Source organism: Numida meleagris, chromosome 11, assembly GCF_002078875.1.
Source record: "Numida meleagris isolate 19003 breed g44 Domestic line chromosome 11, NumMel1.0, whole genome shotgun sequence".
Taxonomy (NCBI): domain Eukaryota; kingdom Metazoa; phylum Chordata; class Aves; order Galliformes; family Numididae; genus Numida; species Numida meleagris.
The window spans coordinates 14497734-14524981 of NC_034419.1; the positions used below are offsets into that span (position 1 = coordinate 14497734).

General features: G+C 48.3%; 1 protein-coding gene across 1 annotated transcript in view; it reads right to left on the bottom strand.

The window, feature by feature from the left end:
- LRIG1 (leucine rich repeats and immunoglobulin like domains 1) overlaps positions 1 to 27240 on the bottom strand; it is an 81885-nt gene extending 54645 nt beyond the window's left edge. Inside the window, exon 1 of the mRNA XM_021409770.1 lies at positions 26973 to 27240. Coding sequence (XP_021265445.1) covers positions 26973 to 27148 — 176 coding nt within the window. The 5' untranslated portion in view covers positions 27149 to 27240. The remainder of the gene's footprint in view (positions 1 to 26972) is intronic.

The following is a 27248-nucleotide window of genomic DNA, read 5'->3' on the forward strand; positions in this document are numbered from 1 at the left end:
TTACTGCACCTCTGAACACGACCCAGAAGATTCATGGTCTGATTTTAGATAAGCCCTCAAACATCCAACTCCTTATTCAAACGACCAAGCCAGTCTGACTAGAAAACAGGCCAATCTTTCCCAGTTTGTGCATTTGCTTTGTGTTAAAGCTGTGCTCACAGCCGCCAGGCAGGTCTGAAACCCCAACTGGACCCACATCCTGAGGCCCCAGAGTGCCAGTCCCTGCACTGCGGGACTCAGGAGGTGACAGACAACAAGGACAGCTGTGAGAAGGGCCCAGAGCTGCCTCACATGCCCCGTTGCAGTAACACAAGAGAGATTCGGGCCCACAGCAACGCTTGTAAACACTAAGGCTTGAGAGACTAAGAAGTTACAAATGCCTCTTTCGGAATAAAAAGCAATTACCGATCATCTGCTCTCGTACAATGCGTTTCATGGGACAACCTCAAAATGTTCCCCTCCACATGGGTACCATTCAATAGCTCTGTGCATGCACAGTTTTGCAGCACTTCGGAAAAGCCCGTGAAGGCACCCTGTATCATGCCTGAAACGTTCCATTTTTTCTGATATCTACTGTGAAAGAAGGCTCTACAAAGCAGCAGCACAGAATTTCTTTAGCAGAATCTCAACTTGAAGCTATGTAAGAGTGTAAAATCTAACCAAGCATCTAGTTTTAAAATATGTTGTCCTGTAAGCCCCTACTGTCTTTTAAAACACTCAAGAGACCTTTAAATCAATACCAGCCTACAGCAGATATCCATTTCACTATGAACTCAAAGGCATTTGTCTAAATAAAAGTCAAACTGCAGTTTAAACTCAGAGTGCGTTTGAAAGCCAAGTCCATATTCATAGCACAATTACGAATTAAAGTGCAATTTGCCCACAGATTACATTACGACTATTTTTTTTTTAAACCACACAGCAAAATCAGGTTGGAGCTTGTCCCTGTCTGATGTATAGGCAAAAGGAGAAAATACAACAGGTAACGTCCTGTAGGACATTATATCCCATAGGCTCAACACAGTAAGAATAAAGCAGGCGCAGAAACACTAGTGACATGCTATAAGAAGGAAATACAAACGTAGTGCTGGCACAGTCATGATTGTGCCAGAATCCATCAATTTTAATGTATTTCTATGCTGCAAATCTTTTAGGCTAACATATTTATCCCCAAAACATTCCTCTGCAATAAGCTAAGAGGCTGCTTCACAAAACAAATGCTGAGGATTGCAGGCACACTGAGCATCTGTACACTTGTCAAGGGAACCGACCCCTGGCTTACCCACTGCCCAAACTCTGAGCAATGCTGACGTGACCTTCAACAGCTCAAAAGCGAAAAATGTAACAGTCTTCGCAAATTAAAGGATTTCATGGCCATGGACTAACATCTTCCAAAATGACTTTCTGATTATTGTTGTTGCCGCCATTTGAGAAGTTCGAACATCAGCGTCATCAGACAAGTAGTTAGCGCTTCAGATAGCACAGCTGTATTTCAGCTACTCCAACAAAAGAGACTTTTCAGTGCTTGCTGCAGAAATACAGGTGAAACCTACCTTGTATGCCTAAATCTTCCGTTTTCCCCACCCTCCCCACTCCAACTTCCAGCTATCCTCACCAAACATACAATACGCTGTTCAAAAATCAGCAGGGAAAATGAAAACTAGAAATACAGCATCAGTGCAAAATAAACTTCAGACTTGAAAATAGATAAAAACACCAAAATAAACAGTTTACTCCATCTCTCATGTATTAAAATGCCCAGGAATTTGTCGCCTGAAGCATTAGCAAGCAAAGGACGTGTTTCCCAGAACTCAGATCTCCTCACTAGACAGTATTTGGCATGCCAGTCACAGCATGCAAATGGGAGAAAGAATTAACATGCTCTGATAGATAGATCATTGGGACTGGGAGTCAGGAAACCTCAGTCTATTCCTGGCTCTCTTAATCTCCTGCTGTGTGACCGGGTCATGTCACATCACCTCTCCAGAGCTTTTGTTTCCACAGCCACCCTTTGTCTGTCTTGTCTATTTAGACTGTAAATAAAATTGAGGTAGGTATTGTCTCAGTTTGCCCAACGCTGACAAAATGAGGCCTCAATCTTGGTTGGGCTCCAGTAATGCAAATACAGAAGAGAATTCAAAACTTGAGGTCATGGGTGCACACAGTGTTCCCCCACTGCAAAGCACGGATCTCAAATGCATGGCATCATGTGTAGCTGAGACATCCCCATTGGTTTGGCCCAGCAGCCCAGCAGTGTAGGCTGGATGGAGATGCCAAGCTCAGGGTACTGCTGTCCCATCACTGGAAATCATCACGCTCCTGTTTCGCCATAGCACAGAGCACATTCCTCCTCATGGAACCCCTCGGTCTGATGGATACAGTGCCTCAGCTGTGCAGTCAAGCAATGGCTCTCATTGAGCAAATATTTCTTCACCGGTGTTTTATGAAGTCTTCTCTGAAGAGCACTGGAAAACCAGAGCCCAAAGCCCATCATATGCTTCAGGGAAGCATCCTACAAGAGTCAGAAGCTGACTGCAAAGACAACAAAACAGAGCCACCAACTTGAGCGGTCTACTGGTCAGCTCATTTTTTGCCAGTTGAATACAAGGTGGCATAAGGCTTGTGGGGTTTGTTAAGCTATTTTGACTTAACAGTATGAGAAATGCTCTACACATTATTTATCTATTACATACCTCAAGACTTCCTCATATTGGCTCATCCAACAACACAGTGTTTTTCCCCCTGTATACAATATCCCTGATCAAGAAATAAGAACACACTAAATCAGCATGGGAAGAGCCCTCTTCTGTCTATTTATCCCTCCCAATCTTTAAAGAAGAAAGCAGGGTTTGCCTTTATTTGGCATTGTTGAGCCTCTGCAGTGCTCAGTGATCTAAGGAAAGCCTCGTTAAATAACCCGATACAGAGTCTGCCTTTAAAGTACCTCCTCAAAGTAATAACGCTGTCACAAAACCAGCCATGTTTGCTCGCAAGAAGAAATGAGGCAGCTCTCTGACCCAACAGATGCTGATCCTGCCCCCCTAGCAAGGTGCTGAGTAGACTGGGAGTTCATGCACTGGTTTTGGTTCTGCTTTGGGAAGTTGGCCAACGTACAGTAAGCCACCTCTGTACTGAGAACAAGATGCCTGGCTGGCTTGCCAGACAAAGAAATCAGCAGGCATGAGGCTCCCAGTCTCTGCTCACCATGATGATGGCTGAGTTCTGTTCAGGGAGGTGGAAGTTTCTGACCCGCACGTCGAACCCATTCATCTGTCAGCATGAAAGATTATGTCAAAAACATTTCTGCACCTTCTGATGACAGGCAGAGGAGAAAAGGAGGATGGCTCAAAGTTCTGCCCCTGCCAACCACGGCTTTCATTAAACACTTTGTCAACCATTGTCATAACACAACTTTTCATTGCATCTGCACAAAAGGGAGCCGAGGGCCCAGAACAATCGAGCCCTGCAATAGAAATTCCTCTGGCTAATCTGTCGAAAGATAGCTGCCTAGTCCGCAGCTTACTGAATAGGCACCATCCTCTTCCCACATGTTTGTGGATGGCTTTACAGCATCGGTGTGGAGGCCCCATGCACACTTCATTGGGTATGAAAAGCATGGCAGCAGTTGAATAAGCCTGGGGATGGGAGTTGGGGGAAAAACAGGGGGAAACATATTGCCCATGCTTCGAGTATACAGCTGTACACAGAAGAAAGCATGCTTGAATTTCTCTTTTAAACAAGTTTTTCATTCCCAGAAAGATAGCAGAGTCCTCATAAGTAGTGACATGCAAGGCTTATTACTGAAACACAAAGCAATAAGAGACTGCAAGGATTCAGTTGCTTGTATGAATTCTAAGGGCAGAAAGAAGCAGCTTTAGTCCTTTTTTCTTATATACACAGCAAGCCCCAAATCCAGTCCTCTGAGCCAAGAGCAGAGAAATGGCTACTGTGGTCAGTGCTAGCTACTGAGCACTGCATCGCACAGCAACACCTTCCCCTATATGGGATTACTGACTTGAGTCCCCCTTAAAATAGAGTTGCAATAAGCCATTCACACTGGTGAGTCAGAAGGAATTGTCACGTTCAAGACATGTGTAGTCCTTCATTACCTTTGGAAGATTCTGCCAGGAGTCCTTGGGGAACCACTCACCCAACCTACTACAGCCAGTCCCACATGCCCTTCCAGGCCATCCGCTGAACTGGTAGCAAATCAAAGGTCCATGAACCCTTTGCCTCACTCACCCTTGCCTCTGTTTCACCTCTCCCAAGCAAGGACGTCAAATAGAAATTCACCTTTGCCAAAGGCTGCAAATTAGGGCCTGCACTCACTCTCACTCTGGTGAACCCGCTCGGTGAACCTGCTCCCTCAGGCCTTGCTTGTGGCCCAGCTCAAATTAGCAGCCGCAGCAGATTAGCTTGAGTTAACAGCACACTCATATAAGGGGCTCTATGTGCAGAAGGGAGTCAACTTAAGGGCAACCCTCAAGACATAATATGAGCTAATTTGACAGTGAAGACAAACTTTGAGAGGTCATCCAGACACCAAGAGAACTGTGCCATGAATCACTCCAGTCATGACTAACAATGCTGTCTGAAGGAAATTCCTGTAGCATGATTACCGAAGAATCAATACCACACCAATTCCAGCAGATGCATGCAGTCATTAATGCAAAGAATACTAATTAAAACCACATCACTGAGAACCATTGTGCCGGCCTACAATTTAATGTAACTTGTGGCTGAGAAAGCTGAAGGAACGAGGGAACTATCTTTGAATAAGTTCAAATAACATCATGAGCACCACTGCTGCTGTCAGCTCTCAAGGGCTGAGCAGGGCGAGAGCATCTCCTGACAGAGCACTGGGTGACACCGAGCTGCAGCCGGGGGTTCCAAACCTCCCGCAACAAGGAGCTCCCTTGTGCTTACTTGTCTCTTTTAAGAAGGGAACTGTTGGGTTATTTCAGGCCTTGTTTGGTTTATACAAATGTGTTTTGACAATGCCTAGGATCCTATCTCTTCCTATTTTAATAACCTTAGCAAAACACTGAACGGAGTTTTTTTTTTTTTTTTTTTTTGTTTAGTTTGGCTTGGAAAACAGTCTCCTTGAAACACCCCGAATGTTTGAATCTTTAAAAAAAATGAAATAATCTTTGACTTCATCTATATAAACTGCACTGATTCGGAAGCACACTGCAAAGTAAGCGTGAAGCCCTTGATGTCTACAAGCATGCCAAGCGTCAGGAGCGAAGCAAGGATACTTATTTCACCACGGCCTTGTGCTGGTCCCCTCAACAAGAGTTCTCGTTATTTCATGCCTCCAAGAAAGAAAAAAAAAAAGGAAAGTCGGATTTCAAGAAGTGATGCGGATGTCATCCAGAGGCTGCTGCAGGGACAAGGACAGCATCTTCCTCCCTGCAGCAAGCACAGACCCAAACCAGCAGACGTTAGGGCAAGGCATCACAAGAGGGAAGGGGTGACAGTGTATTCAAAGTTCTCTCTGCTTTTGAAAAAAATAATAGCAGCAACAGCCACAGGGTCTGGAGTTACTAAGGCGACCAAACTGCATTATGGTTGCATGTTCCTCTGCCCCACGGCAAACAGCCCAGTCAAAGGCAGTATTGTGCACAGGGAACAGGGGATGCTGCAAGGGTTAGAGCAGGCGGTGTTTAATTGCAGCAATTTTTCACTTTATTTGCTGTTTCTATTAAGCTGCACTGCATGAAGGAGATTTATTCTCTCCAAAACACACCAAGACATCAGCTGCAAGAATTGCCTCAGAGCAAAAAAATAAATTAATAAATCAAATTCAAAGAGGGTAGGAGCATCTAAATAGAAATAACCACATTTACTTCACCGTAAAGCTATTCTGGTTTGCCACCTGTGGCAGGTAAAGCAGTTGGAAGGAGAAGTAGGATGTGGAAGTTTTTAACCCACAAATAAACTCCACCCTTCACCAGCCCAGATACCCATAGGGTTTGTTCTGGGTTCATTGTTTTGCTTAATTAAAGTGCTGCTTACTCTCACAAGAAAGATGTGTCCTGAAAGCAGAGCTGGCAGCTCCCTGCCCTGCAGGAGGCAGAGCCCCACATCCTCAGCACGAAGGCTGCAGGCATTGTGCGTACGCTGGGCGCACGTGAACCAACTGCTTTGCTCCTTAGGTAAATCAATAAAGGCCATGACTCCTGCACTAACATTTCAATTAAGGTTCCCCGCTGTGTATTCAACATACTAAACCAATTTATTGAGGATTAACAACTCTATAATTTACTGTATGCGTCTACCTTACAGGCACTGCTAAGCCTCCATTAACTGACAATAATACACAAGAGCTGCATTGATAGATCAGCATAAAGTGCAATTTACTGCTTCAAAAATTGCTACTTCTGCAGAGCAAATATTTTCACCTACAAGTTGTGCAATTTTTCTCAAGTACGGCAGATAAACTGCATTAAACCTTTGGCTTTTTTGGATGCCTGGAAGGACCTGCAGGCAGCCCAAACCTCCCACCACATGACTGCAAAATCCAGCTGTGGGTTACAGGTCGAGCACAGATGGAAAAGAGATAATTCAGAAACTCCCTGAGCACTGTTCAGAAGTTTCCACGGTTTAAGAAAACATCCGAGGCCAACAATCATTCAATAATATCCAATAACCCATATTTTAAGATACATTTCCTGCTAAAACACAGAATGGTAATGTGCTCTGAAACCACTCGGAATCCCTGAAGACAGCAGTTGTGTCTGTAAGCATTTCTGGCAAGCTCACAAGTTTTTCCAGTGCTCTGACACCCCAATTTGTTTGTCAGAAGTGCTCATTCAGTAAATGCGCCCCTGGGCAGAGCACTGCAAATAGAGAGCAGCACCCACGGTGCTGGGGGAAGGCGAGCATCAAACCCATGCTCAGCTTGTGGCACCTGCTGAAGTGCCTTCCTTTGCAGAGCCCTCTGCTCCAGCACCACACTTGTGCCACCAGCTGCCACCAAAAGCCACCGCAGAGACGGTGCCCCACTCTGGCCAACCGTTCATGGCATGGGAGGGCGGAGGGCAAGGGACCCCCTGGCATGCATATCCATTGCTTCGTTCTCTCACCAGGCTTCTTGCAAATAGTTAATCAGGAAGGGCCAACCTCCCCCCAAAAAACACACTCGCTTGGAAGAGGCACAAAGGAATATTTGTGTGCTGGTTATAACTAGTCAGGCAAAGAGGAAGAGAAAAAAAGCCTTACAAAAACAGCAGGCGGGTTTCTACCGCAGCACGGGGGCTTGCCAGCCTGCATCCTTCCAACACTGCTTCCCATCATCTTCCTCGCTCCTACAGGAGAAAGAAGGATGCGAGGGCAAGGAAGGAGGCACCTCCCAAAGAAGAGCTGTGACTTCTACTGCGCAGTCATCTCAGAAGCACGTGTGCTGGGATTTTGCTTTGCAGCTCCGTCTCCTTACCAAAGTTCACTACGCTGCCCAAAGCCGAAGCTGCCAGCTCTGCAAACCACCCATCAGCACCAACGTGACTGGTCCATCACCACGTCCACTCCCTAGCTCCCACCTGCTGCCAGCAATCCAGTCTCACACAGCATTCAGCCAATTCTGCATCTTCCTCCCATGGAGGTAAAATCCTTTCAGATTGCACCTGCAAGCGGAATTGCAGCACTGCGCTCCTCGCTGTGCCCCCCATGCAGCTTTTCAGCTTGAAGCCCAAGCCAGCAAGGACAATCCCTGTAGTTTTCAATGGCACAGGCTGAAATGAAGAGGCTGGATGAATCCAAAGATCTTGCACATAGAAAGAAATTATGTATACAACCCCAAAGCATCAGTAGAGGACTCATCACCCGTGCTGGCAGTGCTACAGGTTGCATGGCCAGCACTAATCCCCCAGAGGTGTGGAGAAAACATTAAAGTCCCTATTTGCAGTTTAAAAATAGCTCTTCCTTGTAACAGCATTTTAAGGGCAAAACATGCACATTTTAATCTAAAAAACTTCCAAGTTGGCCATCTTAGCTAGAGATGTGTGGTTAACACCAGCAATCACCCCCTTCTTTTGAGTAATCAATGTCCAAACATAATGCACTTTCATTCCAAGCACTTTTATATTGCCAATAAAGCACCAAGCAATTTAATGGATTTCTAACCCCAAATTGGAAGCTGTACTGCATCCAACCGACTCAATTTGTTCAGTCTTAGAGGAAGCCCTGGAACAAAATGCTAGAAATAAAACCACATGTCCTGATAACATTACAGAAATAGATACACCAAGAAGCAAATGTTCTGTCCCTTTATTTTATCTGACCTCCAACCTGTTTTAATTGACCTTCAAGATGGAAAGGCTGCATTTAAAAGAAACCATTTCCACCTAGATCAAGAAGAATGGAAGCCAAGCTATATATAATGCACTTGCAGCAAAACAAGGCAAATAAATCTACCATGAAACTACCTTTCACTTGACAATGAAAAGCTAGAAGAGACTTTCAAGTTAATTTACTCCATATTTTATGTCCTAAGCAGAGCTGTTTTCTAGACAAACTTGCTTTCTCTCCATGTGACCTGAACACAGCTGGGAGCTTCCCATATCCCCTGTCACTCCCTGTAGCACTTGGTGGAGGACAGTTGTTTTGGCCAGCAAAAGGCTGAAGCAACAGATCTCAAAGGCAATGGTGCAACACAAGTTTCCAACTGGTGGTCCACAGCACACCCTCTGCCAGAAGAAAGCCAGCCCCGATTCTAAGAGCCATCTATTAGAACAAGCCTTCACGCTTCTTTTTGCACAATTTCTTTATCAGTGTTTATTCCTAGGACAGCAGCAGGATACCTACCAGGATTTCAAAGCAGGTGAAGCTGGTACCCGAGTCTCAGCCTAAAGAGCATCATAAGGAAGCCAAAGGTGCTTAAAACTGGTGCTGCTTAATGGTTGTCATATGCCAAAACTCACATTCCTTATATAAAGCAGAATGGTGCAAAGGAACATATTATCCCTCAAATAACTTGCACGTGTAAGCAACTGTTTCACTACCTGAATTTACAGGTACATATTCAAGTAAACAGACACGCACACATCTGTATACACACCACTGCAGAGAGCAACACACCCACAGTCAGCTATGCAGGCTTACCAGCTAAGTCTGGGACAGCTGAACAGCTTATTACAGTTGTGAAGAGTGCCACTACAGTCTTTATTACACTCCTCCCCAGCATACAGTGACATATCTTTTACAGAAGTGCTGCTTTTAAAATCTTTGAGAGCTTTACAGTTTTTATTGGTGCTCTTTTTCAACCTCTTCCGCTTATAAAGCCGGATTTCTTCATTAATGCAACTCAGACCGTACAAAGACTCTGAGAGTGAACAAAAATTACAGCCAGCAACATTTTAGAAAGCCCTTCCCACGAACTCGCTCTTCCTGCTGAAGCCCGCTATCCCAGGACCTGCCCGGACTAACAGAGCCCCAGCTGGAAATGGGGGCCCTGCCACAGCCCTCGGTCACTTCACCACCACCGGGGCAGAGTGGAACCCCAGAGCTCCTGCCCCACGTGCCCAGTGTGGGGCTCAAGCTCAGCTGAACCCCATCAGCCAGGTACCAGAACCAAGCAGAGGCTGCGCCTTCAGATCCGAAGCTATTTTTTCACCCACTTCGAAGAGCGATGATGTTACCTTGCTGGATGGATGCCCTTATTTATTATTCAGTGAACTGCCTCAGATTTGTGCGATCTCGCAGCTAAAAGCATCCCAGCTAATTCACAGCGAGGGCAGATGTTACTGAGGTGAGGTTGAATCAAGCAACAAGCTCTCTCTTCTATAGATTTTTATTCTTTCCACGTTGCAGAAGGTTAGAGGTATGGGAAGGGAAAACTGCTCCACTATTTTGCTACAGGAAGCAATTAAAAACACAATCTCTTGCAAAAATACTGGATTGCAAGGGAATCTGGATAAACTCATTTCATCTTCTTGTAACCATTATTACTGGGATCACGCTGTTCCACTTGGCATTCAAGACCATGCATTTTGCTGTATTTCTGTCCCAACCTCTGCCCACCAGAAGGTGCTTACGTGCCAGTGAAGGCTCCAGTCCCAGCTTCCAGCACTGGGAACTCCTTCATCCAACAATCAGATCTGCAGGAAGATGTAAAAGAAAGCCAAGCCCTTCCCTCTTCTGTTGAACCTGACCCATTCAGGCACAACTCAAACTAGCTGCCATCTCAAAACTGCACTGATGGCTCTGGAAAATCAAAAGTCCTGTAAGTATGAAACTCCACATGGGTGGCCACATTGAAAACAGCAAAGCTAACACTGCAATTAAGCCAGGAACAGGAATAGCCTTTTTTTTTGCTCTTCCGAGAGGTCCTTACGAGCCGGGCATCCTGCCAGGATGCTCACAGGGCTCTGGGCATGCTGGCTCCACACCAGCACCCTCCACTCCAAAAAAGTGGTTATTTAAAGAACAACATGAAGGCAGAAGGTGGTCACAAGGTTTGCTGCTGAATGGGGAGGGCCACAGGTGCGCCCACAGCTTTGAGAATTCCAAAAGTGCCCTTTCAGGAGCAGATAAATTAATCTCTGGAGAGAATAAGGAAAGGGAATTGGTACTGTTTCCCTAAGGATCAGCAATAGAGTTCTTAGAGCCTGTGGAAAACCCTGCTCTGAGCACAGAGAGGGATGGAAAAGGGCAGAGCTTCACATGCAAAAGAGATGAAGAAATCCTGATCTGAACCATGGTAGAGGACCCAAGGCTGGATGAGAAGCGATGAATATGACACAACCAAGACCAGAGGAGTAAGAGCTCATCACATGGCTGAAAAAACACAGAGAAACACCTACACAACTCACTATTGCAGCTGCGAAGCCACAAGCTTAACAGCAGTACAGAAAGTACAGTTTTACGTCGTTGTCAGCTCCTCCCAGTACATGGGGTCGAATCCATTGAAGGAGCAGGGCAGCAAAATGCCCCATGTGAGCAATCCCATGGGGATGCTTCTCCTCCGGGTGCAGTCTTCTAGGTTCTTCCTAAAGCCAGAGGTAATGGCAGCAGCAGGACCTGGGCCTCAACCAGCAGGGCACAGCTGCACACTCCAATATACAATCAGAATTCCAAGCCTGGCTCTGGCTACACCACAACGCCACATCAACAAACGTGTTATCCTCAATTTGTCACAGCAAGCCAGGTATGAAATAAAAAGCTTTCAGAATCTTCCAAACACACAGGCTCCCCCCTCCAAAGACTCCAGCAAACCAATGAAAATTGTGTAAAAATAAACCGTAGCACATTTTATGGGGGAAAATAACTTTGCTGCAACTGGAAACACATAACCTAGCTTTTCTCTCACAAAACCTACAGGAAATGGCTCTGCAAAAGTTAACTAAGTGATACTGAGCTTTCTCCAGAGTGTCGTATAGGAAATAACACTGCAGCAACAACTGCCTGGTTTAACCTTTTGTCCAGACTACACTACAGAGCCGTAGCACAGAGGTATCTGGCTGATGTTAACAATCCTCTGGTGCATTCTGCAGGAGGATGGCGGCACACAAAGCAGGTTATCACGCTCAGCAAAACACCCCTGCTGTGGTCCAAAGCCCGGGCAGCCAATTGCTGATGGAAAACAGAATTTTAATGATTTTCCCCTCCTGCAGCTGGTGGTTGGTTTTTATTTATGAAAGATATGGAGAGGTAATGCTCATCCCGAGGTGCAAAAATCAGAGCAGACTTACGCATCCCATGCATGCAGAACTATGCCCGACCTACAGGACAGACATGGCAAGGAGCCCCATCCCTGCAGCACATCAGACAGCAGCAGTTAACCTGTCCCTTACGGTGACACCACAGCACCTCGGGGCGAGAGCCACCACCCTCATTGTCCCAGGAGGGGCTGCTCCAGTGGCAGTGATCCCCCGGCAATGCAGGAGCAGCACGTCTGCCAAGAAATCTGGTGTCAATATTTGCCCAGAGCCCTGCAATCACAATTACATAAACTGAGCCAGGCTGCCCTCCGGCCTTTCTCCCCCGCTGCCCACACGCACCAGCATGGAGAACGCATTGCTGCACAAAGCTGGAGGGAGTCTGCTTCACAGCCTTCCTTTCTTTTAGTCAAGAAGTGCTGCAGCATAAGGCATGTATCTCGCCCCCTGAATCCCCAGCACCTCACTCAGTCATCACTCTGCATTAAACGTGCTGTGTGGGGGAGAAAAAGGCGAGGAAAAGAAATCCAAGTTCTCCCCATTCCCACAAAGCTCGAGTTCCCATGCAATCGCTGCAAGAAGTATTTTACCAGGATGGAGCTCCCCAGGAGCTATGGGACACGCTCGCTGCCTGACCAGGTTAGCCAGCAGGAAAACGTTTTCTTCAGCAAGCCTGACGCAACCACCAAAGTTGCTCCAAGATGAAATAAAACTGGGGCAAAAGCCAAAAAAAATCTAGAGCAGGGACAAAACCCTCAGTCCGGGAGGCTCACAATAAAACACTCCACGCTGAACAGCACTGATTTTAATGCACCAAATTGGCTGCTGGGACAGAAGCCAACTCACGGTAATATCGCAGCTGGCCTCAGGAATCGGCTCTGCCTGGGGATGGGTTTCGCAGCCCCACGCTTACGTGGAGTCACGTGAACATGATTAGCTAAACTGCACCTTTCCATGAACACCTTCTCTGGGATAAAGGTTCTCATTTTGCTCCACATAAAAACACCCTCCGCAGGTTTATAAGCTTTAATTGCTGTGGGAGCACATAAAAAGTGTCCAAATAAGTCTATTTAATGGTTACATATTAACTGTCATACACCTCCAGGCTCCTGTTATCCATAAATTTGCAAGATCAATAAACTCCTTATAAGCAAACTTTAAGAAAAAAAAAGTTGCTGCTGAAAATGTTCCCTTCCTATTTACTAATAACTTTATTAAATGACTTGGAAATTCCTGCCTTCATCTGAAGCTTTCTGCTAGGGAAAAAGCTGTCTTTCAACACAAAGAAAAGGAATCAAAAATGTCTATTTCTCTCTTGCTCTGAATTGGACGCGTGCCCACAAGGTAATGCAAGAGCAGCGCAACTGCAGGCTGGGAAGGGTTTGGCTAAAGCAAAACGTGTGTGAGAGCCTGTAGAGGCAGAGCCCCTCCAAACCCAAGGAGAAAAGCCTCCAGGAAACACCAGGATGCTCTGCGTAACTCCGGAGGAAGGCAAAAAGGATTTCATTTGTTGTCCTGTACCTAATGGGGCTCAGCAGCACGGTGCAGCCCTGTTGCTTGGTTGCTGCAGCGCACTGAATGCCTGCTAAACTTTACCTCGGGTGTTTAGAGAAGCCCTGGCGTGCAGCACAGCACCCAGAACAGCGTGGGGAAGGGGAGACGGCGAGCGAGAGCGAGGCAGGCAGCGTGAGAGTGATTAAGTGTTGATCAAATCCAACTATTTCATAAAGTTTCTGGTATGCCCGACTGGCTTCAATGGTCTCCACGCTTTGCTGTGAAATCCCTGCGATGTTTATGAGAAGTCTGCAAATGGCTCCTTTGTCGCCTTTTTTTTTTTATACTCCATTTTATTAAAGAAAACACAAAGCCTGAAGCTGCTGGGACATCAAAATGCTGTCAAACCCCAGCTGCCCACCACCTCGTGCTGCCTGTCCTACAGGGCACGGGTAAGGTACTGCCTTCTCCCTAGTCTGATCCCTTTCTCCTGCTGTGCAAAGCCAAGCTGGGCACAGTGGTGCCCCTTCCCTACATCTGGGAGCACCAAATTCTGGGGGCAGAGCTGTGCCAGCACTCAAGCCATACCCAAACTCCACAACAACCCCGCAACCCCCCCTACCCCCCCCCATCCACACTCACTGAATCCCCATTGTAAATAGTGAGCACAGCCTGCATTTCAGGCCAAACAACACAGGGAGGCCCCTGGAAAGATGGAATCGCTTACTATCGGGAGGGAGGGAGATTATAGAGGTTATTTAAATTAAAAACAAACTAGACAAACAAATAAGCCCCATTTCCCTCCCCCCGGCTGCTGCTGCCTGCTCTGCACATGTTATCTGCAAACTGTGGGCAAAGCAATTCCCTGCTCCGTCCTATTTCACAATCTGCTCGCTCTGAACCTTACACTACGTAAGGAATTAAACAAACATTTCCTCCTTTTCCTTCTTCGGGTGTCTGTTTTCCCTTCTCCCTCCCTTTCCAGGGCTGGGCTCCGAAGTCCAGCCCTACACAGGGCCAAGACGTAGCCAGCAGTAGGGCTCCCCACCAGCCTCCAAAAGCCCCAAACTTCCCCCAAGAGAGGCAGAGAAGAGTTTTCACAGCAGCTCATGATCGCACGGGTCGATCCGTACTGCAAACAGGCAGCCCCGTGCACTCCCAAAATATACCAAGGACAGCCACAGGGGAAAGGAAGGCGATACCAAAACACGATGTAGAGATAACAGGAAAACTTTGCAGAAGTCAATTAAAAAGGCAGTCAGCCCTAGAGATAGAAATCCTCAGGAAAGCAACGCTCCTTCCACACCGATTGCTTGCTATTACATGCAGCTGCAGCAGCAAACTGGTGAATAAAAGCCTTCGCCTCGATCCACTCATATTTGCAACAGGTTTATGTTACAAATTTGGGTTTTATCTGGCTTGGAGAACACTGCGAGAGAAAGCCAGCAAGCAAGAGCATGGAAGGGACCAAGGGGCCAAATGCTGGAGACCCAAGAGTCAGGCTGAGTCTTTTTGTGGTTGCTGCTGTTTAATGGCAATGCCTCATTACAGTTTTGGGATAAAGGAAGCTTTTGTTAACTACCTGCTCTCTCCCTCCCTCTGCACCTTCCCTCGGGGTTTTGAGATCATATAAAAAACACATCCCAAGCTCCTTGAGAGATTTTTCTGCACAGCCAAGGCTGACAAGACTTGACATTCCTGAAATGTTTAAATGGGAGGAGAGGGAGAAACAACAACATTTTTTCAAACCCACTTTATACATCACGCACAAGCAAAAACTGGCCCAGATCCAATTTTAAAAAAATATGTATATACACATATAAATTTGCAAAATCATCTTAAATACTTCAAATGTTCTGGATTGAGAAAAATCCTTTGGGGGCAGAGCAGATGCAAACCCCCGCACCAAATGCTGTGCATTCCTGGGGGAGCTGCAGAGCAGAGCCATAATGAAGCACATGGACAGGACCAGCACCAGCACCAGGCCCTGGTCAGCCTGGCAGCCCATTGCGTGGCTGCATCCTGAACACAGCCTCAGCATCCCGGGCTCTGCGGTGAAACCTCTTTTTGGGAAGGGGCTTTGGAAACTCCTTCCAAAAGCACAGGGATACTTAAAAGCCAGGGTAACAAGCTCAGAATTAAAAAGTCCGGCTAACAAATGGGCAGCAGTCAAGAAACCCTATTTCGGCCAAATACCAGGAAAAGCACATCGCAACCAGCAGCTGTTTCATTAACTGATTCACACACTGGCTCATTCTGGATATTTTTCCAGACTCGAATTTTACTTTGCCCAATGCTTCTGGACAGACCTGGGTGAGGAGCAGGGTCCCCACCGATAATTACAGCCTGTAATAAAACCTGCTGCAGGCGATACAAACCAGATGTGGGAACAACTGCACGTGCTCCGAAAGGTACCACCGCCCAGAGTGCCAGCTGCCGAGAGTGAGCACCACAGAAACCGTGCCACAAACATCACTTAATGGTGAGCAGCGTGTCCATGGGTGCAGAATGGGTTACGCTGAGCACACTGAGTGCTGCTGGCCAATTCTTCTTTCTTGGTTTACTAGCGTAGAAATTCGGGCATCAAAGAAGACCGCTGTGTTCCACTTGTGCAATAAACTCCTTTCACCAGCATCACTTCACACTTTCCAGAGTGCAAAGTTCGTGCTGATATTGTTGGCTTTCTCACTTGCTGCTTTTTGGCACCGGCCTGCGTGCTTGGCTGTTCATTAATATACAATCAGTACCTTAAAGGCTTTGTTCCACAGGCCTACCAAGGCTGTGAGCTGTCCTCCAGCAAGAGCTGGTTTGGGGGGGGGGGGAAAGCAACAAAAATTACCTGCAGGAGTGCAAACGTGTTTAGATGTTGGGATAAAAAAAGTTAGAAAAACCCCAAACCCTATATTCCTGCCAGTGAGTTTTAAAGAATAAAGGATTACTGCTATCAATAGAAATAGCATCTGGAGAAAACTTGGTAACACCACAGAATTTACTCTCAACATGCTTTAATCCTTTATGCACCAGTTACACTACAATATTTTTACCTCTCCTGTGAGGAGAGACTGAGAGCTGGGGCTGCTCAGCCTGATCTCATCAATGGCCATAAATGCATGAGAGGAGGGTGCTGAGAGGACAGAGCCAGGCTCCCTTCAGCGGTGCCCAGTGCCAGGACGAGAGGCAATGGGCACAAAGTGGAGCAGAGAAGGTTCCATCTGGACACCAGGAAGCACTTCTGTGCCATGCAGGGGACAGAGCAACAGGTTGCCCAGAGGTTGTGAGGCATCCTTGGAGATCTCCAGGAGACATCTGGATGTGATCCTGCTCTGGGAGGCCATGCTGGAATGGGGGCTGGACCAGATGGACTCAGAGATCTGTGCCAATCCTGTGATTTTCATACAATTTGCAGCATCACAAGTCACAGGTGATGGAGCAAAGGCTGCCTATGTGTACCAACAATGAGAAAGCTGCCATAGTTTTTGGTCAGCTAGCTTGGGTTGCCATGTAAAGGCAAAAAAAAAAAAAAAGTAAATCTCAGCTATTGTTTGAGCTCTTATCTCCTGGCTTAGGGCAGAACAGCCCAGCTTCATCTGCTGTCACTGTAACTGCACGGAACACCCCATCACCACAGGGCAAAGGAGGGCAGCCACGGACACCCCAGCGCGTGCAGGCCCACACCAGGCCGCACCGAGCTCCTGGCAGCTTCAACAAGTGGAGGAGTCACATCCATCGGCATGCCACGCTGGTCCCAACCAAGGGAACATATTCCAAATGTCCTCTCTACAGAACCAAGCCGCTTTCTTTGTTTACCGGGCCCACCCAGCATAAGCTGCTGCCCTGCTTTCCAAACCAACCTGGCAGCCCAGGCAGGAACAGGCATGAAGAACTGACCCCAGCCTCCCTTAATACATTACTAAACCCTGTCTTATTTGTCTTCCCTGGGAGACTAAACAAGGGTTATTAGTTCAATATAAAACTTTAAGTACATGCTTGAAAGACAGAGCACAAAAACAGAGTTTAATTGTTAAGAGTATTAAAAAAGCGCTCTAGCTGTTTCAACCCCTTTCATACCACATTAAGAAGTTTCTGTCCCAACTTTTCAAGATTTGCTTATGATGGAGATGAGCCCAAGTGGAAAATCAAAATCAAGAATCCCTGAATTCTGAGGGAAGATTTATCTGAGTCTGGGCACATGTCAGCACTGAGTGCAGTGCAGTCAAGTTTCCAGCCCTGCTTATCACTATCACCTCATGCTCTCTCCCCACCAACACAAGGTCATGACAAAGTTTCTACCCACGCCGCCGGTTCCATAAATTGTTACAGGTCTGGATTCACATCAGTGGGATTACACGAGATCAGCCAAATGTGCACATGCTGGAGAGAGAAGACAACACGGCTCTTTAAAACTTGAGAGTATTTTTCATTTATAAATAGTTTACATTTTTTGGATCCAGTGGTGGACGACTCGCTCAGTCTGTACGGAAACCAAAGAAATATCATGTGTGAGCACTAACCACAGCGTAACAGAGATAATAAACAACAGATGGGCAGCCATACGCAACGGGGCTGGTGCTCGTGGTAGGGGAGGCAAAGAAAAAGAAGAAAGAAAACCAGCAAGCATCGCTCAGCTGAAGGCCCTGTGGTGTTCCAGAGTTCTGGGGACCTGTTTCTCCAGGTTAGGCTACAGGAGTAATCTGCAAAACAGCTTAAGCACCCAAGCAAAGCACCTGAGGGCTGCTGGGCTCCTGGGAAGCCTCCAGCCTCAAGGGCTTTGCCAAGAGAACCAAGCCAGGCTCAAAGCCTCCTGCCCAGCCTCTGCCCTCACAGCAAATAAAACTAAAATGGATGCTGACACCTCCCTTGCCCATGCTTTTACAAATGTTTTAGAGATTACATCAAACAATATCCCATATCCCACACAATGGACAAGTCCTGAAAAAAAGTAGGACAACTCAGTATTTACCAAGCAGAGGAACCTGGAGCATCTCTACTAAAATTAGCCTGCCAAGACCAATTTGATGACTTTTCTTACTGCAAGGAATTCCAGAAGTATGCTGGTAATGTTTAAGCATCAATGTGTGTTCCTAGGCAAAGGAAGAAAAAACCTCTTAAAATACACGCTTTCCAAAATTTGCCAGCATTTACCAGATGCAAGAGAATTCCCAGACTGCTCATCTGCCACGACAAGTGTGTAGAAACCAAACCCAGGAGAATCTCGCACCCACCTCCTTCCTGAGCAAAAGCCGACAGCCTGACACACTTGGCCAAACAAAAGTTTGTTCCCAATTATATTTCAGATTCTTCTAACAATAGCTGCATGGCGTCTGGCACCAACACATCTGAGCCTTTGAAGTGGTTCTTGACTCCAACAGGAAAAGGAGGGAGGACAAAAGGGGAATCAACCAGCAATTTTGGTTCCAGTCAAACCACCATGCTGAAGAGAAAACCTTAATACCATAATCTCCGAGCACACCAGAAGTGTTTACAGCTAACAAAAAAACCACACAGGACAGCAACACATTGGTGATGCATAGTTTGGGCTAGAGGGTGCTTGTGATCAAAACTCTTCCTCATGTGCTCAGGTCAGTATGGGGTCTAAATGGGGTTTAAATGGGGTTTGCAAGGCATGCAGGTACAAGGGTACTTCTCTATCACTTATGTCCTTTAGGGATAAAAATCCTTTTTCAAATCTCACCTTAAATGACATTGGCAAGGAGCGTGTGAGAAATCAGTGCAGGACAACAAGCCTCACTTTTAAAATGCATATCTTATCTGTTCTGTTCAAATAAGCACAGTGTGGTTTAACAGCAACAAGGTGGCAGAGCGGAACAGCTCCCAGGGACGGAGGTTTTGATTGGAATGATGTTCATTTATAAAAAAAAAAAGGATAAAAACACCTTATTCATTTTCCCCAAGCTTTATCCAAGTCCTACCAACTCTTTTTGTTAGGCTGGGCAGTTTCTGGAAACATCTTCTGGCCCAAAACATTCCCAGAATTTCAAGAATCTGCTCCACAAATCTTGAGGCTGTTTTGCTCAGGAATGCTGACATGTGGGCAAAGGGAAACCAAACCGTTCCCTTGAACACTGCAGAAAACTTTTAAAGTCTGCCCAAGCTGAAAAATGCAACAGTCAAAACTTTGAAGGAAGTGTGGGTTTTCTGCTCAAAGGCAGCTGCATTTCAAATAACCCCCAGAACATAATCCTCCAGCAAGGGAGCGCGGCCATGCCAGGACAACTTGTGCGCCTAGCAAGGCTGGTGGCCTCCATGTGCTCCCCTCAAAGCAGGGCTGGAGTCGAAGCAAATAAACAAAACAGACTTTCAGATCAAGTTGTCTCAGCCTTTATGAAGCAGAGACGATCGCACTGCGAGAAGCTCTCGGCAGAGCTGCTTCCCTCCAGACAGGATCCACCCGCTTCCCAATGCCTTGTCAGCTCCGAACGGTGCAGGGCAGGCGTGCACTTTGTATTCTGCTCACGTAGCTCCTAGGATGACAATCCTCAGTCACAACTGATAACCAAGGACTTGACTTACATGCAGTTGCGAGGATAACAGGGTTCCCTGGTCCTACAAGTGCTCTTTTCATTGCCTATCACCCAGCAGCATCAGGAGAACAGTTTCCTGGGGGTGAGAAGTTTCTCCTGCTGGCTGCAAGCAGCAAGATCCCCCTGCAGCAATGAGCCCAGGTTGGGCACTCAACAGGCAAAGCAGAGATGCAAGAAAGGACGCATCTTGCCACCGCAAGGCAGGCAGTTTTGTAACCAGCGGTCAGGATGCTCAGGAAACCAGAGAGGAAGTAATTGGAAATTGTTGGAGAGGGAAACTTCCATGTTTTGTTTCCAAATGTGCAGGCCTGTAGCCTGAGATGAATTCTTCTCTTATTTTAGCTCTGTCTCTCACAAACAGGCGGCCTTGTGGTTTAATTAGCACACGCTGCCCCAGAAGCGTAGCTGCCATCTCCTCCCTCCAGAAAGGTGGATTTTTGTTGTTTTGACTTTCGAAAAAATTACGTCAAGCTTGAAGTGCTTCAACGTGCACAGTCTGCCTCATAGCAAGCCACACGCTGGCATTATGACTTGTGCATGAGAAGCTGCAAAACCTCACCCGGGAGCTGGCAGAGTGCTTGCAGCCAGAGGTGAAGCAAGCAGCAAAAGAGCCAGGCTGGGAGCACAGCAGCAGCTAACTGGGAGCACTGGTGCTGCGGGAGGGGTATGCATTTGGGGCTGGCAGTGGGGTGCCAGGGAAAAAGCTGCCACAGTCCAAGGAAAACAAGAATTCTGGGAGCTGGAGCAAGCCACAGGGACAAAGATATGAATGCAGGACCATGCTGGTCACAGGCACCCCAGCCAGCTAGAAGGACAGCTCATAAGGCTCTTGTAGAACAGACCACAAAGTACTAGCACTTGAGACACAAGTGCTGGACGGAGACTAGGAGCAAGCAGCACTGCAGTAAACAGCTCAGGCTGCTATCTGGCATCACCCAGGGATGCCATGCTACTGCACAGCTCTACACTTACTCTAGGGATACTGTAAAGCCCATGGAGCAGGACTGAGTCCCCAGCACATCTGTGCATGCAGCAGTGCTGCCGAGCTGGGAGGACACGGGCACCCAGGGCCGATTGCTCAACACTCGCAGGCTTGGAGGCACAAAGTCCTCTTCCTGGAAGCTCTCCTCCAAGTGGGGAGCAGTGAGTTGACAAAACTGTTCCCAGCTGTGGCTGTGACCATCACAAAGCCTTGCTGCTTTGGCTGGAACACTTCCTACTGCAGCTCCTGGTCGCCTGAGCAGTGCTGCACAGAGGAGCGACCATACTCGGCCCCAACAAGGCCAGAATGCAGGAGGTACCACCACTGGTACCTGCCTCAAAGAGACCATTATGCAAAGTAGAGTTAGAGCCAACTGTTATTTGAAGTAGACAGCATAAACCAAAGATGCTCTGCCAAATGCCTATGGCTTTCTGTCCAAGCAGATCAACCCAATGACCAGCACACATCTCCACTGATAAGTTGACTAAGAATGAAATCAAAACTCCCGGAAGGGGTTCAATTCAACAAGACATCAAGAAACCAAGCAGCTTCCTTGGGGAGCTTGGCTGAGTTCCAGAGATAAATACATTTACCAGAAGTCCAGGAGCTGACTGGAGCATTGTACTGACTGGAGATGCAGCCAGCAGGTTTTTGTTCAAGAGGCCACCAACCAATGATGTCACACAAGACAACTTTATGATCGTCAATAAGCCATTTCCTAACCTGCTAACAAGGAAAGCAAAGGTCATTCGTCTGCTCTTGTGAACGCAGAGTCATTCAAACCCTCCAAGTTCACTGATCTCAACAACTTTTGGGTGGTGATCTGCTCCATAACAAAGGTTGGAGAGTGGGAAGCAGGACAAAGTTTACAACCCTCTGAAACAAAAACAACTCTCAAACACTTCTACATAAGAAAGGCCTAAACATGCAAATAAGATGTATATGTTTAATGCAGTACTTATGTGCTGCTTCAGAAATAACCCAAAAGGTGTTTGAAAGCCAAGAATTCTTAAGACTTATTTGGAGGAATATTATTTGGGGGGGGGGGGGGTGACTGGAAGCCCCAGATTTATTTTTTATTCATTTATTTTAATGTAAAGACCTATGCTAAAGGAAGGTGGCTAGTGCTTTTTTGCAGTTCTTGAGCAGTGGCCCGGCCAAGCATCGCCTAAAATAAGCCCTGGAAAACTAAGCAGAGCTTCTTGGGACTGCTCATAGCACCAGAGGAGGCAAAGTGAGCTCTCCCCATCTCCCCCCAGCTCACACACACAAAGAGGAGGACAGAGAGGCAGCAATGTTTGGACAACTGGAACACATTTAGGGGGTGATTTTTCACAGGGCCTCCAGCCAGGCAGTTTCCTCTGATAGCCATTTTATTACCTGCAATACAATTTGCAGACCAGCAGCTCCCCTACCCACGGGGGCTGCTGCCGCACCAGGGCTGCCCAAGCACCACAGGGAAGCCACCATCAGCACAGCTAGCCTTACAAGCAGGCAAAAGCCTGCTTAGATGCTAGCACTGATGGCCAACACTAGGGCTGTGAGCGCTGCAGCATAGAGACAACAGTGTTCTATCCAGGTGGGCACCCATCGCCAAGCACAGGCTTTGGGCAACTGGGAAAATACTGCGATGCCTGATCTGCATCCTTGTGTTGGAGGAAGCAATACAGCCCAAACCTCGTATTTTGCTTCTTCTCTCATTCCCCTCATGCACCTGAGGGCTTATCCTGCTTTTCTGCAGTGAGCAAGAGCCTGCCAACTGGAGGAGGTGGTCTGGAGAGCAGTGTCATATTTCAAGGTTTCACAGCCAAATTTCCACTGAACTCAAGGTATGCATTTTCTAATCTGGAAGGATTCATCTAAAAATAGGCACCTTCACTGAAAGTGAAACGCTCTCAGCACACAGCCCGCACAGTGGATGGGTTTAAGAGCAATGTATTTAGGACTACAACTCCGCAGATTTCCCAACCTGCCGCAGACCAGGTGATCACTTGTACTTCAGCTCCTACTCAAACTGAAAATGCAAGCAACAACCAAAGCTGACTCCTGAGCTGAGCTTAGCCATGACGCCTCATCACACCCTGAGAGGTGCCCCCAAATAGCAGGGCCTGCTTCCAGGCTTCCTCAAAATTGCACAGCTGTGGCTGGAGAGACAACCTGCTGAAAAGATAATGAGGGAGCGTAACGTATTGCACATGTTGTGGTCCTGAGCTGAAGCTGGCACTGGCTGGGGGTGAAGGACTCGAGCTGCAGCACAGGATTTGGTTAACTATTAATGGATGACTCAGCTCCAACAATAAAATGCATTTCGTGTTCTGCGTTCGCAAAACAGCATCCTGGTCCTTGACTCGGGCCCGAGTGCACTGCAGGAGAAAAAAAAATTATCTCTGCTCTATTCATCAGCATGATCCCATCAGCTCCACATTGCAAAACAAGGAGTCACGCTGCGCGATTAGGTTAGCAGCACAGAATGATGATGTTAAAAACTGATGAGCTGAGCTAACTCAATCTGAGGTGTCTGACAGCAGGATCAATGCAAAGCCCTGCAGCCTGATTGGGATTTCTGGGTGCGGTTGATACACGGGACAATGCAGCAGGTCTTATCTGAGCTGGGCGCTGAGAGGTGGGACCCACCAGGAAGCTCTGCACCATGCAGAGCTCCAACCTCTCTGCAAGGGATGGAAGCAGCCAGGAGCCAGAGGCAGCACTGCAGATTCCAAGCACACACGGTGCACTGAATGGGGAGGGTGTGCCAGCAGGCATGGGGCTAGGCTGCACAAGGGGAAACCCAAGTGATGGGAGAAGGCAAGCAGCCCCATAGCTCGCTCCTTCAGCCCTAGACTTCAGGCTGGACTCCTGCAAGGCTCAGCCACCCTCCAGCCCCACACATCTGCAGGGCAGTTTGCTAAGCAAAGACAAAACACTGAGTTGCTACAACATCATAAAGGTTGGTTTTCCTAGAGAACAATTGCTGTGTGTTCGTTTCCCCGATGCCTACTGAGCTTCTTGTCCCCCTGCTCTGGGAACTTTCCCTCCGCTCTCCCCCAGCCCATCCATTCTCCCCTTTTCATGCTGCACCCATTGTAAAAGGCACTGAATATTAACACAGCCCATTGAGCACTCTCCTTTTGTAGGGGACCCTCGCGTTTCAAATTGCAGTCACTGTGCAGAGGAAAAGCCTCAAAGTGATTAAATGCCAGAAGCTTCTCAAAAGGAGAGAGGAATACGGAGGCAGCCGTGGGGGTCCTGCAGACGTCAGTGCAGCAGTCAGAAGGGCTTCTTAGAGGTGAGGCTCTGCCCCGTGGGGCTACACTACGGATCTCTCCTACACATCTAACCCCAGCCCGGGTGGGATCACACCTCCCAGCCGGGGCTCAGCTTGGGATTAAGACACGAAGATCAGGCAGCAGATGAAGGCTCACTGCTGTTCTCCAGTGGGAGCCAATAAATGTCATGGCATGCTGGGGGTGGGCAGAGAATCCCAGACACATGTTCACAGGCAGGGCGGATTTATTTGCAAGTGCGCGGCGCTGCGAGGACAGGCTCAGCCATCACCCTGACCCAGTGGCCCCACTCCCAAAATCAGCCCCCAGTGATGGCTGCTTCATCTGTATCCCATTATTTCATCAGGGTTCGAACTGCCAGAAACTTTCCCCCCGCAACACCTCCATATCCACCCCCCAGTACCTCCAGCCAAGGAAGCTGCCTTAAACTGTGAGCACAGCAACAAGATCTGGCCCCAGTTTAATAAAAAAATTAAGTTAATCTGGAATTTTGAGCACAGACATCCCGGTCTTGTTGCCTTCAACCAAATCTGTCTCTGTTCACATTCTCAAGCACAGCACGGCTCTGTCCCAGGCTCCCAGCTCAAATGCCTGTGGCCAGGCACCCACAGGACTCCCAGCAGAACCCAAGTGCTCTGCTGAGAGCAGCAATGCCAGCCAAACAGCCTCAGGGCAACGTAACCATACCCAAACTTATCTCCCTGGGATGGCTCAGAGGAGCACTCGCAGCTCAGCTCCTCCGTGCCCACACCCCACCAAGGGCAGGGAGCTCCCTCCTCATTCATCTCCAGCAACAGCTGCGAGATGTGAGAATTGCGTTTTTTTATTCTGTTTTGCAGCCATAACATTCAGTCCTTCTGGGCTGCTCCAGCCCACGGAGCTTGGATCAACTCATCCCTTCTTGAGCTGAATTGAAAGTGGTTACACTCACGTGCACAAGAAACATCAGCTCCGGCGTAGCACAACAGAACTGTGCACGCTCTGCACACAGCCACCCAGCACCCTGCACTGAGTCAGCTGGGTGCTCATACAAGGGCTGTGTGGGTCCTGCACCATCACAAGCTGCTGCAGCCACCCGTGCAGTACTGTTTCTCCTAAGAACCCCCACCCGTGCCACTCTGCATTGGCTGTGAGTGACTGCAGTGCACTGCCCTTCTGCACATCAGTTCTGCCCTCTGAAAGCCAAAGAGAAAAATCACAACTGCAAGCACCGCTGCCAAGAAAGAAATAACAATAGTTTCAAAAGCTCCCAGTGCTTTTCCTGGGCACTGATAGCCCTGTTGACAAAATACGCAGTGATTAGGGCGGTGCAGAACCCTCCCCAGCGTGCAGAGTTTCCAGCAGTGCAAACAAAAGCTTTATCTCAACACATTGAAAACCAAACCAGCACTGCTTGGGCACTGGGGGACTAATTAGGAGGGGAAAAAAAAAAAAAAAGATAAACTGCTAAGGAGGGATTTTTGAAAGCACTCAGTGAAGCGAGGACACACCAGCACAAGTCATGAATATGGGATCTCCACATGGGTTCCTATGGGTGATGCCATCAGCAGAGCTCAGCCTGGGAGCACGCACCTGGACTGGGGGGGTCCCAGCCCCACAACCCTGTCCCATTGCTTCCACACCCAGAATTAGCATTGGTGAGTCTGGGAATCATGAAAAAGCAACACAACCTTACTTCAAAAAGCAGAAGTTTTTGCAGTAGCTTAAACACTTTTTTTTTTTTTCTTTATATTAGCTACAGAGAAGGGTAAAAAAAAGCCCTGAATTATGTATTGTCAGATAGGAAGTTCCCACCTTAGCCAGTTCTTCTGTTAGTTTACTATTTACAAAATGAAAAACCGTATCTTGCTTAAGTGGCTACAAGTCCAACAGCCCCCAGGCAGCAGATTTGTACCAGCGATTACTTTACCAATAAAACTCACTGAACTCAAAGACACTCCAAAATCTGTTCCATATGAAAAAAGACACTCCTGCGCATTCGCACTCCCGAAAAACACAACAGTAAATTCGGTGAAACCAGGCTATTAACGCATTTCTCTGCGGTGAAACAAGATGCACTGTCCTATTTTACAAGGCACGTGGGGATTCTGGCATTGTGCTGAGATGAAGAACCTCACAGGATGGTGCCCGATGCTGAGCAGGAGTGCACAGCAACAGGTGACCGGGCAGCCACAGGCTCCTCTTATAACACCAGAGAATTTCGGGTCACACACGCTATTTCCACAGCTAAAAGCAGGGAACGCAGAGAGAACCCGACAGCCCCTCATCATTCTTAATAAGAAGCTGGATGGTCTGCAACAATATTTGAGTTGCTTTTCACTCCTGACACAGCCGAACCTACACAACTCACTGCTATAAGATACTCCTCGATAAGCTGTACCTCTGCTCTAACAGCAGAGCCGCGGCAGTTTTCCCTCTCTCCCCTTCTGGATGCTCACTTCGGGAGGATACCGACCAGCGAGGGGCACAGATCCCTGCCCAACTACGTGCACAGCGATGCTCTTCGTTCATCTGTACCGCGACCGCGGGATGCACAGAGCTGTCAGCGCTCGGGTTCAGCTCCGACGGGCGCAGCAGCACCCGGGGGATGCGCCTAAACCCTTCCAAACGCTTTGAGGGAAAACCTCACCTCAAACTCTAAGCTCAGGGATACATCGATGACCCCGACAAGCAGACACGAACCGAGGGCAAGCACCGAGCCGCAGGCAGAGCTCGCGGCACACTTGGCAAACCTTCGTTTTCCCCCAAACCCGCCCGGACCGGTCCCGAACCGCCCCGCGGTGCCGCAGCGGGGCAGCCCGGCCCCGTATTAGGGCAGCGCGGCGGGGCCGTGCCGGGCGCTGCCCCTCGGAGATGCCCAAATAAGGCTCCGGCGCGGCGCAGCGGGACCCCCGCTCCGGGCGGCACCGCCACTCTTCCCCGCGGCCAGCGCGCAGAAAGCGGAGAGCCCTCAGCCGGTAAATACATCGTTACAACACCCACCCGCCCGCGGCAGCGGCCCCGCAATACTCACACGTGCCGCAGCCCGGGGGACAGCTCCCGGGGCAGCTCGGGCAGCCCCAGCCCGCCGCAGCGCAGCCGCTCCCCGTCGCAGGCGCAGCCGTCGGGGCAGGCGGCGGCCGAGCCCAGCAGCACCGCCAGCAGCAGCAGAGCGGAGCCTCCGCCGCCCCGCAACGGCACCACCGCCATTTTGTATCCGGCACCGGCGAAGGTCCGAAGCGGAGCGGAACGCGGCCCCGGCTCAGAGCGCCCCGAGCGCTCAGCGCCGCTCCGCCGCCCGCGCCATCGC